This window comes from Nothobranchius furzeri, chromosome 6 (genome assembly GCF_043380555.1).
Source record: "Nothobranchius furzeri strain GRZ-AD chromosome 6, NfurGRZ-RIMD1, whole genome shotgun sequence".
NCBI classification, from domain to species: domain Eukaryota; kingdom Metazoa; phylum Chordata; class Actinopteri; order Cyprinodontiformes; family Nothobranchiidae; genus Nothobranchius; species Nothobranchius furzeri.
This window is the reverse complement of record NC_091746.1, coordinates 36210603-36225348: the sequence shown is the minus strand read 5'-3', so window position 1 is coordinate 36225348 and position 14746 is coordinate 36210603. Positions and strand designations below refer to the sequence as shown.

The 14746-nt window shown below is 41.6% G+C and overlaps 1 protein-coding gene across 2 annotated transcripts in view; it reads left to right on the top strand.

Annotated features, from left to right (window-relative positions):
* ror2 (receptor tyrosine kinase-like orphan receptor 2) overlaps nucleotides 1-14362 on the top strand; it is a 33884-nt gene extending 19522 nt beyond the window's left edge. For both annotated transcript variants that reach the window (XM_015974392.3, XM_015974386.3), the window contains exons 5-9: nucleotides 2894-3015; nucleotides 3142-3456; nucleotides 4757-5011; nucleotides 8827-9032; nucleotides 12768-14362. In XM_015974392.3, coding sequence (XP_015829878.1) covers nucleotides 2894-3015; nucleotides 3142-3456; nucleotides 4757-5011; nucleotides 8827-9032; nucleotides 12768-14222 — 2353 coding nt within the window. In that variant the 3' untranslated portion in view covers nucleotides 14223-14362. The remainder of the gene's footprint in view (nucleotides 1-2893; nucleotides 3016-3141; nucleotides 3457-4756; nucleotides 5012-8826; nucleotides 9033-12767) is intronic.
* The last annotated feature ends 384 nt before the right edge of the window (nucleotides 14363-14746 follow it).

The window sequence follows — 14746 nt, the reverse complement described above, 5'->3', positions numbered from 1 at the left end:
GTCCAACTGGAGTACAGTTTCAGACACGAGGAAGCAGCAGTAAAAGTGCAACAGGGAGTTTTCATCCTCTGAAGAGCAGCATGTCTGAAGTGTGACTGTAATTTAGATGCCAATTTGAACAGAACTGCTGAGGAAAATCTTGTTAAAAAGTTGATTCTTTGTCTGCACAACATGCAGATAGTATCATCTGTTATTGTTTACCGACTACTGCTTATAGCAGGGGTGGGGAACCCTGGTCCATCAAGGGCCGCTATCCAGCATATTTTAGTTTCAACCCTGCATCATCCCACCTGATTTCAATCAGCAGGTGATTGACAAGCTTCTGCAGAGCCTGAAATGCTGCAGAGCATGTGAATCAACCACTGAATCAGAAGGGTTGGAGCAAAGACATGCAGGATACTGGCCCTCGAGGACCAGGGTTCCCCACTCCTGGCTTATAGGAACAGATTCAAAGTTAACTTTAGCTTTATGTCATCTGAATAGTTGTCTTTATCTTTTTACCTTAGCACTAGCTTTCCAAGAGGAGGGTTATGAACACAAATAATGAAGATGAACTTGGTTTGAACTAGGGCTGCACAATATATCGAAAAATTATCGTCATCTCGATAACAGGACGTGCGACAGGCCCATCGCAAAACACGGCAAAAACAGCGATAAATGTTTGGTTCAAACATTTCCATCCGTGTCATACATCAGCTTTTTGCAAACCAGCTCTGTTTTTTACGCGGAAGTATTATTTGACCAATCAAATGTAGTCCTTCTGATATGCGGCCAATCCGATGGGTCCGTTCACGTAATACGCCCGCCCCCTACATAGACCCTTTTGGAAAGCAACAACCGAACAGAGTTTGCGGCGCTGTTCCCTTGTTCGTCATGCTGGCTCAGAGCAACGAACGCACTTTGTGCTGATGTTTCTGGAATCAGCGCTGCTTTCAAACGTGAACGTGACTCCGCTCGGTATCTTTAATCATTTTTATCGGGCTGACTCCGACACGTGCCGGTGAACCAATCCACCTTCATTTCCCTAGTGTTAGCCCCAGGCTCCGGTTAGCTTCCAGCTAAAAGGCTACAGCACTCTCCTCCCAGTCCCACCCTGCTGAAGAGGACCTGGAAAAGTTCCCCCACACATCAAAGTGATTTTTCATTTATGAGCTTTTATAACCTTGCTATTCAGGATAGTTGATTTGCTGCTGCACATAAACTGTCAGTCAGAAGCTCTGCTAGCCGGTTATCTTAGAGCAGCTAGTTCAATTTGTTAGCTTGTTATCAGAATCATAGTTGCAGTTTCATCATCTGAGCTGTTTTTTAAGATCTAGGTAAACTTGTTCAATTTGGGGTTAAAACCAAACGTTTTCACATATTTTCCATGTAGTTTTTTGCCAGTTCCTCTTCTGAAAGGTAGACAATTGTTTTTCCCTTTCCCTCAGAAAATCTTAATTTTCTCCTAGTTTGGCCCAGCACAGTTCACTTCCCAATTACAGCAACAGCCTTCTATCATAACCACATAAGTGGAGAAAATGTTCAGTAGCAATGAGAGAATTTGGTGTTGCATTTAAGTGATGTTAACTATTATTTAACATTTAAACTTATTTTCTGGTATTTTTATTTATTCAAAAACCCTGGTAAGGGATGTTTTTCTGTATTTGGAGCATCAGAAAAAGTTTAATGGCGGAGGTGATGTTTTAAAGTCACAGAGAAACTGCATGCATGCAGTTTGTTGTTTTGCTGCTAATACAGTAGCAGGTGCAGCTGCATATTTTTGCAATAAAAATGTTATGTTGTAATGGAATTCATGCATTAGTTTTTGTTTGCTTTGAACCCAGAGCAGACGTCACACGCCAGACAACATCAACACGGCATACTTTAGTATTTGTTCATTTATCGCGAGTAATATCAATATCGCAATATTAAGCACTGTTATCGAATGTTGCAGGTTTTCCTAATATCGTGCAGGCCTAGTTTGAACTGATCCGATTCACCATCCTTATTCTCCTAAGTGTTGATTAGGGCTGAGGAAATGAGACACAACTTCCTCCTAGTCTTTCACAGTTCTAACCCTGGGCTCATTAGAGTTTATGTTGTAGACCATAGTTAGCTGGTTACACATTTACAACTTAAAATACAGCAGGTATTGAGCTTCTTGTTAAAGTCTTAAAATGATGGAAATCATATCAACCTCTGCACAGATAGACATATAAAGTTATCATCACTTTCTCCCTGAGTTAAAACTGTGTGGATGTCCACTGCTGGAAATGTTTCGAATAAAGTAGCTCTTCGAATTCATAGCATGCAGATGTTTTTGGTTTCTTGTCTTGGTTTGTTTGTTTATTTTCTCTGCTCCTTTGTAACACCTGGTCCAGGTTTTTGATTGTCAGCATTTATTCATTAGTTCTCTTGGCATAAGTCAGCACTGCTTCATTTATTCATGACCAGATTGCCTGTTGTGAATGAATACAAATGAAAGCTAGCAATTTTGTAGAGTTTACATCTCACAAGTAAGAGAACATGGTGCAGACAGAACAGACATTATAAATCACTGTGGTGCTTGTTGATGACTGAATTCATGCTGATTACACTTTTGAATCTATAAACCAGAAGTACTGATAAGATGTTGAATCCTACAGTCAAAGTAGTTAGGCGTGTGTGTGTGTGTGTGTGTGTGTGTGTGTCTAACTCACAGCTAAACTTTATACTGTTGACTGAAAAATTGAGATGTTAATTTATTCTCTGCTAATTTTCCACACATAAAGACCAGCGATGGGAAACACTGTTTTAACCAATAAAATGTTCTTTAAGACTGATATTTTAATGGTATGACAGACAGCAGACAGTGGCTTTTCACTGCCTTTTTGAATTTATTGTCCCTGAGCTGTAGTTTTATTCATGTTTTTAGATCAAGTACTAAAGGTTTCTGTCAGCCGTACCGAGGCATCGCCTGTGCTAGATTCATTGGTAACCAGAGTATCTACGTTGAGTCTTTGCAGACGCAAGGCGATAGTGAAAATCGAATCACAGGTGAGAATAAATGCGTAGCTGTTCATCTATCTGCCTAAAGACAGACTTGTGTAAAATTTTATTTTCTGAAAACATCTTGAATTACACGGGCACTTTTAAAATGTTACATATCTTTTTGTTTTAAAGCTGCTTTCACCATGATTGGCACCTCGACCCACTTATCGGATCACTGCTCCAAGTTTGCAATCCCATCTTTCTGTTACTACGTTTTCCCGCTGTGTGAAAAGGGCCCCAGGGGCCCTCGGCGGCGTCGGCTCTGTCAAGATGAATGTGAGGCCCTGGAGAACAACATTTGCTATGCAGAGTACACCATTGCTCGATCCAATCCCATGATCCTCATGCAGCTCGAGCTCCCCAACTGCAACTCACTGCCAAAGAAGGAAACACCAGAGGCTGTTTCCTGTATAAGGCTCGGAATACCACCAGATAAGCTGGGTCCACGTAAGACACTTGGATCTCCACACTCATAATAACCTGCAAACATAAATAACTGTAAACATCAACAGCATTCTGTCTTTTAGATTTTTTCCAAAATTTCATACTTTCTCTTTATTATTGGTTGTGTAAACGATACCACTCATTGGTCAAAGCTGAAAATGGACTGTAAAGGTACATACGGCTTTACAGGATGTCATAAACACATGCTAATTTTCATTTTTATGGACTTCTAAAGCCCATGCCTCCAGGCTTAAAATTTTCAGTTTGAAGTTTCTGCATGAGTGCTTTTTGGATTCTTTGTGGGTCCAGCTGAGGTTGTTTTTGGATGGGATAAATGCTATCTAGAAGTAGACTCACGGGGCACTCTCTTCTAAAACAATCAACATGTTTTCTTATGTTAGTCATGTAGACCAGTTAATACTCCTGACACGTTTCAACCTTTCTCATGGAGTCCAATTATCATGTTCCTTTTAAGGTGACACAGTTATCAGTACTCCTGTACAATCACTGATGCTGGTGATTATATATTTAGAAGGACTGGATAATCTGTTCTACCCCTTGGAACATTTTACTGGTCTTCATCAGTACGCCATGAAAACAAAAGCATTTCAGTCATTTCAGAAGAGAGTGACTTAGAGGATTTTTAATGTTCTATTAATTTTATCATATTCATTGTTCCACTGCGTCAGTCATGTTGTGCTGTAATGGTGCGTTCGATTTGTCCTCGGAACTTGGAAATTCCAACTTCCAAGTAGGACAATTAAAATGAAACGCCCCTTCAAAGTCGGACCCCCGAGTCAAAAATTTGGAAGAATTTCAGAACTCTGACCTCGACATCCAAAATGGCAGCTCGCTGTATCAACAACAGTAACTTTTGGGTGAAATGTGTTTATTTTACAAAACACACTTATAAGAGTGCGTTTAAAACCAGTGTTGCATGTAGTGCTTGAAACTCTTAAGCTGAACACACTAAAAGCTTTGTTTGTAGATTCATCTTAACAGTTTTAAGTTGTACGTTCAACATGCAAATAATGGTTACTTGGGAGGCGTGCGTCGCCAAATTGGAATCCTGACTTCTCCAACTACGGTAACCAGAACACGGTTAACTCGGGTGTGATGCCATTCCCAGTTCCGTCTTCCGAGGTAAATCAGACACACCATAAGTAACTGATTGGTGGGTCTTTTTCTCAAATTTAAGTCCAGTGGACTCGGGCAACATCTCTTGTTGCAAGCTGATGATAATTGACTTGAATGCTCTGAGTGTTTTTCACAGAGTTACAGACTAAACCTGTGTTCTCTGTAGATTCTCCATCGGAACATAGCTGCTACAATGGAAGTGGGGCAGACTACAGAGGAACAGTCGCTGTCACTAAATCTGGTCATCATTGTCAGCAGTGGAGCGCCCAGTTTCCTCATAGTCACCACCTGACCCAGGAATACCCCGAGCTCTGGGGGAGTCACAACTTCTGTCGTAACCCAGGAGGCCACATGGAGGCGCCGTGGTGTTTCACTCTGGACCCTAAAGTCCAGATGGACCTTTGTGACATTCAGCCCTGCAGTAAGCAACTTAACACAATAACTGTTGTTATAACTCCTGTCATTGTTGACATCATCCAAAAGGACACTCTTGAAACGGCTAAACGATGGTGAGCAAAGTGCACAAGTGTAGTTATCCCTTCTTCATGCAATGTTGCTACTCTAAAGTACAATTAATACACACAATAACTACTCATGCAGTGTTACACAAATATCCACGACATGGACTGACAAACATATTTAACCCTCCCACTGTCTTTATGGGTGACCCCGTGAGGAAAGTTGACCTTTGAGCAGGATTGAAGGTTTATCCCTTGAGATCCACGTGGCAGGGGTGAGGAGGTGCTCACTCCTCACCCCTGCAACATGAACCTAAGGGATAAACAGTCAACCCTGCTCAAAGATCAACTTTCCTTGCGGGGTCACACCCATTAGGACAGTGGGAGGGATAATAATAGTTTATGTCCGTAAATATTTACTTTACAAATATTGGATTCTTACTTTATTTGTGTCGAGCTTTTTTTCACCTTTTTAAAATGCATTTAACCAGTTTAGGCATAAACGAGAGCTGACCAGAACCCTGTATAACTACATAAAGGGACCCAGAGCCAATACAAATGTTAATTCTGTATTATTCTCCCTCTTGATTTGATTCGCTTCGTAATCCACTTAAAGTTTAACAATCCAAAGCGTTGTCAAACACATGACACGATGCAATGTGATCATCATGAAGACATTTACTTATGATGCATCTAAAAACCTGAACATTGAGCAAGATGACAAACAGGGTACTGGTGTATAGAACAAATCAGTGTTCTACACAAACATATTTACAGGCTGACAGGTTTATGAACACAAAAATAACTATTAATTAGATTTTACTTTGAACAAAAATGGGGGTGTTTTCATCAAATCGTGAGGAAAAACTGAAAACCTGTTTATTAAAATTCTGGAGTGATAGAATAGATGCAATAAAATAATAAAAGTGTAAAATATACTATAAATGAAATGCAAAATGAAGATGCATTTTAATGAATTTTACCATTCCTTAAGTAGCCTTGGTTTATGCTGGCAGAACCAGAAGCTGCTCTTCTCCATTGTGACAAATGAACAAATAACACAAGCAGTCAGTTTTATGACAAGCTACAACTTGGATTACACATGTGTTCCTCTCTGAGTTTCTCAGGAAAGTAATAATCAGATTTCTCTGCCAGTTGAAGTGCTGAGAGACGGAGTCTCTGATCTTCACCTGGGGGAGTTTTCTAAAACATAGAAACACATCCAGCCTCTTTTCTTCAGGACTCTGAGTCCACAAAACAAGTTTCCTCCTGAAGGCTTCAGCTTTGACTGCAACAATATGTGGTTATTTTTCTTTGAAGTGAGATGTTCAGCAGTGAAAAATGTCTTAGAGGTGTAAGAGTCTAGCTGTGAACTTAGTGTTTGCACAGTAACGTGCAAACAGCTTTTTCCTCTGTGGGAAAAGAGAAGACACCAGTCTTCAGTTCAAACATACATTTGAGGACTTCCATTTGACTGTAGTGTGACGTGAGCAGCTGGACATGATTTGCTTCAGTGTCCTCTTAAAGTCTGGCAAAACACTTGGAATTCACAGCACTATGGTGCTGACGATTTTCATACCTGCATTCATGACCGTGTGGAGCTCCATTTTGTGGCTAGAGTCACTGTGGAGAAAACGGTGTCCATCTGGTTCTGGTGATGATATCTGCCAGATGTCTCTTGTAACTCCTGCCAATCATTGACATGGTACCATCACTGCACCCCCGAACACAGGCCTGCCTGTCTTAAATAATTTCTCAGTGAAGTTGTTGTTAATGCAGCTATTACCATCGTTTACCAGCAGACTTCAGATGATCTGTCTTAAGAATGTTATTTTTCGGTACCTTGTTACTCATTAGGATTAGTGGTTTGAGTTTGGAAAATAACTGAAATTAATTTAATTTGCAACATTTTTTAATGTTTTTCCTTTATTTAACCAGGTGAAAACTCATTAGCCGCTTTTATGTAAAAAAAAATGCCACCGATTTGCTGCAAAGCTGAGCCAGTATCTGGTTAGCCTTAGGTTGTTTATAAGTGGTCACACCATAGCGGTAATGTGGCGTAATCATGTCCTTTTTGCAAAAGATTGGGTGATTAAGGGGGTATAAGGGCGGTCACTGCACTGTCACAGACTTCCCTTTAGCTTGTACATAACATGATTTTTACTGCGATTGAAATTGCGTGCCTTAAGACATTTTTTTTGCCAAGCCATTCCTAAAGGTGTCTGTCCTCCACAGTCCCGGAAAAACGGTCTGGTGATCTGAGGTCCAGCTCTAACATAGCCCGGAGCCCGGCATCGCTACAGTCTTTACTTTTATTTTCAAAGTTGCCAGCAGGAGCTCGGCAGACATTCCGCATGTGATCGTGACACCACCCTCTGTTGTGCCAAGGCGTGATCTTTGGTCACAAATCCGGCATTGCGATGATATTTGTACCAAGCGGGGCGGCGTGCCGCCAAATTCCCGCATCTCCATGCCGCCACAGCGCTTTCATAAGACAAACCATGGCGGCAGTATTACGCGGATTTATCGGCACGGTGTGTCTTATAAAAACAGCTATTGAGATATCAAGTCCCATTTCCAAGAGTCACCTGGTCCACAAAGGCAGCACAAGAACAAAACGGAGAACCAACATAAGTCACACGTCACGACAAAAGCACAGAGACAAAGAAAACAACATAAAACAAATATTTAAACATGAGAGGGTCAGAGGATTCAGCGTGTAATGTAGTTAGATTTGCTCAGACATTTTCTCCACCTCTTTAAAAGTAATCTAAATTGACCTAAAGGGATCAGATTTGTAATCTTTAATTCTATCTGAAGGTTATTTTTAAGGGATGCTCAATAAATCAGTCTACCGTTAATATTGGCACTAAAATGTAATATCGGAAAATATCTGTTTTCATTCTTTTAATGACCCAACTTTTACATATCACTCACGCATATTATACATCAAACTCTTCAGCAACTTCTCCTCTACCTCAAAAGGGAGCACATAGCTAGACAGCCAGCATAGCCTTCACATCTGGGCCAGCACGGACCGGACTGGGTGTTCTTTAAAGTGTTCATATCTAGGGAGCCTTGTATTTTTCCATTCTCAACCAGTCAGTTTTTCGGCCCACGTACCAAGGAGGTCTGCATCAGGCTCAACAGGTCCAACCCACTACCAACCGACTGTCCGTCTCAAATACACACCTACCGTTAGAGGGAGCCTCCGATTGGCGGATAGAAACAAGCAGCGAGAGCTTCTCACATGGTCATTCTGGATACTGAGAAGTCAACGTTGCCTCTGACTGAAGCTGCATCCCTCCTTACTGCTGTGAGGGAAGCGCGCGCGCGCGCACACACACACACAAACACACACACAGAAACAGCAGCTCTCTGTGTCTCCTTCTCACTGCCGTGAGGAGCCCACACACCCACAGAGCCAGCGCTGCCTGCATTGATCTGCACAGCCGTCATTTAAGGGAGGCACCAGACTTTTCCGCACACCTTTTGCCCCACCCACATGCTCGGAGATTTCCCTGTTCCTGAGAAGTGTGTGAACAAAACCTACAGGTGTAGGACCCAGACCAATGCCACTCAGTCTGGTCTGTGCCGGCCCAGATGTGAAAGTGGCTTATCAGTATTGGTTTATATCCATATCAGAAATTAAGAGTCAGAAAATATCTGTATATTGGTATAAAAACGCCAGTATCGAGCATCCCGGTTATTTATTTACTTTTATTTTCATCACCTTTTTATATGGGTAACACTTTTCCCTATATTCTTCTTTCTACAGTGCCTCCAGAAAACCCAAGGAAGGAGATCCTGTTTATTTTGATCCCTGCCGTGTCCATCCCACTTGTTATTGCCTGCCTCTTTTTTCTGGTTTGCAAGTGTCGAAATAAACATAAGGCCTCTTCTGGGACGCCGCCTCGTGGCCAAAGCACCCTCTCCCCCAGCCAGGACTTGGAGCTGTCTCTTCTCAATCAGAACAAACATCAGGTAGTACATTATACAAAAACATGTAAAGATCCATTTGCATTCTGACATTTAGGATGTCCTCAGAACACACACAACATCATTTTACAGGATTCTGAATAATTTAACACAAGTAGAGAGAATCTAAAAAATCTTCCAGAAAATGACATCTTTTGCACCTGAAAATCAAACAATTTAAAATAAAACCCTTACTTAAGTTGTGCAGAGCCATACTGTATGTTGCCATTTGCTATCTTGGTTTAGTTTGATGGTGTTTTGCTGTAATCAGAAGTTTAAAACCTCTGATCACGGGCATGCATTTCATGCTAAATTTGGTCTGATTATCATACAGCTTTTAAAAATATGAATTGTGTGTAAAAGTTTGAATTGTAGCTTTTCCCCTCTCCACACAGGCTCACATGTAAACATACACCCTCTCTCACATATGGTTACATTTCTTTTAGCAAGTTTTGTCTCAACTGCAAGCTTTTTGCTGCAATAATCAAGCTTCTGTTATAATTGAACAGATATTTGACTCTTATTGGCATAATAGTTAAGGTGCATTTTAATTGGTCGGTTTTTTGACCAAGAGTTTAATCATATTTGATAGGTGTTCACTTGGATAGGGTTGGGAGTTTAGGAAAAGCAGCCATTGCCTCAGTGGTAGCCTGCTTTATCCAGTTAAAAAGTGTGTTCAAGTCCAATTTTGTGGAAGTTGTCATTGTTATTTATTTTGTGCACTGCGACTGTCCCACGCTATGATGCTACCACCATTCTTCACTATTACCTGCTGGTTTTGTAAGTTTCACTGCTAAAAAGAAATGGTCACACTTAGGCTTATTTGAGAGACAAAAAAATGACCAAAACATCCAGTAAAATACTTTTTTTTCCCAAAGTTATAAATTATTTTAATATTGTATGAATGAAATAAGTATTGGATCCACTAGTTCCACTCCTCCTTGCAGATCCTCTTCAAGTCATTAATATTTGGTGCCCAATGTTTGGCAACTTTGTTTTCTTTATAGGATTATGGTTTGGAGACAGACCAGGCCACTCCAAGAAGACCTTTATATGCTTCTTCTTGAGCCAGTCCTTAGTTGCCTTGGATGTGTGTTTTGAAACATTGTCATGCTGAAAAATCAACCCATCCATCCAGTTTCGGCTACTTATGCTGAGGCTCCAGGTCACGGAGCCAGTAGCCTAAGCAGGGAGGCCCTGTCTACCCTCTCCCCAGCAACTTAGGCGAGCTCCTCTCGGGAATCCTAAGGCACTCCCTGGCCAGCCAAGAGACATAGTCCCTCCAGCTTGTCCTGGGTATTCCTTTAGGTCTTTTCTCAGCTGGACGTGCCCGGAAAACCTCACCAGGGAGGCGTCCAGGACGCATCCTATCTAGATGTCCGAGCCACTTCAACTGGCTCCTCTCAATGTGGAGGAGCAGCGGGTCAACTCCAAGCCCCTCCCGGATAGCCAAGCTTCTCACCCTGACTCTAAGGGAGAGCCCAGACACCCTGCAGAGAAAACTTGCTTGTATTCGTGATCCCATTCTTTCTGTCCCTATGCAAAGCTTGTAACTATACAGTGCTCAGCATAAATGAGTACACCCCCTTTCAAAAGTGTTAATTTAGTCAGTTTGATGAACAAAAGAACAATTTCCAGAATTTTCACAAGGCTGGGTTTAATTAAACCATTGTTTAGCTCCATAACATGATATTAGAGTTAATAATATAACTAAAGCCTGATTTATACTCCTCGCATTAGCTTCACAAGGGAGAGACCCGCACAGAGTGTTGGAAAGGTTTTCATATGCAAACTTCTGCGCAGGCAGAGTGTAGCTAACAGTTCCCCACCAGGACAACAGAGGGCGTAGCACATTTCTGTGGTATCCTGCCACCATAACACTTATGTATCCAGTCCACGATAGTGTATTTACTGATGTGTTTATATACTTCAAAGACTTTATAACACGGACAAATTTGTCCTTCATTCTTCTCCACCTCTTGTGCGGTCCCCACCTCTAAACCCACGTTTCCCATCATTTCCATCCATGTTTGCTCCGTATTTTGTACTCCTTCGGCACAGGTGAATAAACGTTCATATTTTCTGACCTTTTTAGCGATGCGTTCATTAATCTATTCTGGGTCTGCTGCAAAATATCTTTTTACCTTTTTTACGGGGTAATGTCGGTGCTCGTGACAAGTTTACAGGAAGCTGCGTCCTGACCAGTCACAAGCTTGCCGTCTCCGTCACTTTCGGCGGATGTTTAAAATATTTGGCATGTCTCTGTCACCCTGGGAGCCTGTCAGAGAGCTCTTGAAGTTTGTCTTTTTATTACTTTAGCTAACTACAGTGAACTTGCATGGCGATTTTCTTTTACCCTTCTCATCAGAAGACACTACTGTTGAAATGTTAACTTGCGTGGACGACCTGGACATTTCTGTAAGATGGTTGCACTTCCATCTTTCTTAAATTTTTGGATCACTTTTGCTACAGTATTTTGACTGATATGTAAGATTTTGCTGATCTTCTTGTAGCCCTCACCTTTTTGTGTAAAGAAATTACTTCCTTTCTCTGATTTTGTGACATTTCTTTTCCATGTGGAGCCATTGCTCCTTTCCAGCTCAGCTCTCTTCACCACGACAGATCGGTACAATGCCCTCATCACTGCAGACGCAGCACCAATCTCAGTTGATCTCACGCTCCAGCTTTCCCTCACTCATGAACAAGACCCCGAGATACTTAAACTTCTCCACTTATAGCAGGACCTCATCGGAGAAGGTTTTCTACCCTTTTCTGACTCAAGACCATGGTCTTGGTTTTAGAGAAGCTGATTCTTATCCCAACCAACCCATGCCTCATTTTCAGTGCCCTGGATGAGGGAAGCAGGTTCTCACCCAATGTTTGATGGTACATGCTCCCATCCATCCAGTTATACTGCCCCTTGGCAGGTATACACACTGAAAGCACAATGTTTCCATCACCATCTTGATGGTGAGATAATGCATATAGTTATAGGCAGCAATTCTCCCAAACACGGCAACCTGAGCTGATCCCAAAGAGTTCGATTTTGGTCTTATCTGACCACAACACTTTCATGCACTCCTCTGAATACTCTGAGTGATCAGCTGTTGTCACTTTCTCACCTTGCTGCTTGGCAATAATCTTGTAGCTATTTCCAGCCTTGTGTAGGTCCACAAACTTGTACCTGACTTCTTTCGAAAGCTCTTTTGTCATGGCCATGGTGCAGAGTTTAGAATCTGGATAGATTGATTGCTTCTGTGGTCAGGTGTCCTATATGAGAAAGCTCTCATTGTCCGCTTGTTACCTGTATCAATTTCACATAGGAGTCAGAAATCTTACTGATTGATAGGGAGTCAAATAATTTCCTTTATGCAAATTCAAATTAATTTATTACTCTTTTGGACTATTTTGGTTATTTTTTGATTATTGCTCTGTTTGAAATATCCTACCATTGAAATTATAAAGTGAGCATTTCTTTGTAGGCAAACTTACTAAATCAACAGGGGTTCTAATAACCTTGTCCTTGACTTTATGTATGCTGTATGATTAGTGAATATAAACGGTATTCACGGTATGTTTAGATATATTGACTTTACAAAAAATATGTCACACTTGGTGAAACTTTTAGCAGTTTTCTTTAATCAATTAGTTAAAATAAAACAAATTCAATTCGATGCAACTCCTATCACATTATCTTATGGCGGTAATACATTTTGATGAAATGTATTTATTCCCATATAGTTGCAGACCAAGCTCCGGGAGATCACCATGTCATCACTTCAGTTTATGGAAGGTCTTGGCGAAGACCGATATGGAACGGTGTACAAAGGGCACTTTTATGGAACAGCGCCTGGTGAACAGACTCAAGTGGTAGCCATTAAAACATTAAAAGACAAGGCTGATGCAATTCTATTCGAGGAGTTTCGCCAGGAAGCTATGGTCCGCTTTCATCTGCAGCATCAAAATATTGTTGGTTTGATTGGTGTGGTCACCAAAGAGCAGCCAATGAGCATGGTATTCACCTATTCCAGTCTTGGTGACCTGCATGAGTATCTGGTGATGCACTCCCCTAACTCGGATGTGGGCAGTTCAGATGATGGAAAGACCTTCAAATCTACATTGGAACAGCCTGATTTCTTCTATATAATAACTCAGATTGCTGCTGGAATGGAGTACCTTTCTAGCAACCAAGTTGTCCACAAAGACTTAGCAGCCCGGAACATTTTGGTCTTTGACAAGCTGACTGTTAAGATCCTAGACCTGGGCCTGTTCAGAGATGTATACTCGGCTGATTACCACAATCTGATAGGAACAAGCCCTTTTCCAATTCGTTGGATGTCTCCAGAGGCCATTATGTATGGGAAATTCTCCACTGACTCTGACATCTGGTCGTATGGTGTGTTGCTCTGGGAAACATTCAGCTATGGTCTTCAGCCTTATTGTGGCTATTCCAACCAGGATGTGATTGAGATGGTGCAGAGACACCAGTTACTGGCTTGTCCAGATGACTGCCCGACCTGGATTTACACACTCATGCTAGACTGCTGGAGTGAGCTGCCAGCAAGAAGGCCTCGCTTCAAAGATATCCACTCACGCCTGCGCTCCTGGGACAGCTTGTCCAACTGTAACAGCCCTGTCCAGACATCTGTGACCAGCAGCACTACCCAGACCAGTTCTCTCAGTACCAGCTATGTTAGCATGAGCACAGCAAATACATCACGTTATTCGAGCCCCAAAAAAAGCTCACTGGTCAATCAACCCCAGTTTATGCCAGTTAAGGGTCAAATGCATCGGTCGGTAATGTCACCGCCACTTTTCATTCCCATCAATGGATACCATCCCATGCCAGCTTATCCATACCTGCAGAACTTTTACCCCATGCAAATGCCTGTGGCAATGCCCCAGCAACAGTTACACCACCCCCCACCGGTTGTTAATAAAGTTGGCTCACACCATAGTGGCAGTGGCTCCACGTCTACAGGTCATGTTTCCAGTTCCTTTTGCAACACCTCTGTCACAGAGCAAGCTGCTTTCCTAATTAAAGACCACTCACACAATGATGAAGACTTGGCAGACAGGACGTCCCAGGGAGAGCCTGTCCCAGCTCAGGGCTTTCAAATGCCTGAGACAGAACTTCTAGGGGACATTGAGACTCTTCAGACTGACGAAAAGATGACCAAGTTATCGGACACATGAATGTAGTGCTCTTTGAAGAACAGTAGAGCTCAACTTTTATGTACATAAAATATCAATTGGCTTGAAAAAGTAACGGTATAGTACAAAGGTGAGTCGTTGTTTTTCATTTTATAGCAGGACCAATCACCTAAATATGAAGTGTGTAATTTTATACCTTTTATATCTCAGTCTTCATAGATGAGCAGCAATATTATTTTCTGAAGCTATTTTTAAGTTAACATTCATTTCACTGCAGAGACCACCCTACCATTATTGACTTTTTCTCGTGTAATTGTGTTATTAGCTGGAAATTGTCCACTGTTCACTGATAAACTGTAAGCATGGACTCCTTAAAGCCAGCACTCGTACTTTCCTATTCTTTAAAGCAACTCAGCCAGCAAAATGCTCTTTCAAACTGATATGTTTGTAATAGATGTTGACTATTGTGTTTTATGTCTTTGATTCATTTTTAGCATGTCATTGAAGCATTTTGCTTGATTATTATGTAAAAGCTGCAATAACAGACTTGCAAGTGCATTTTTGAT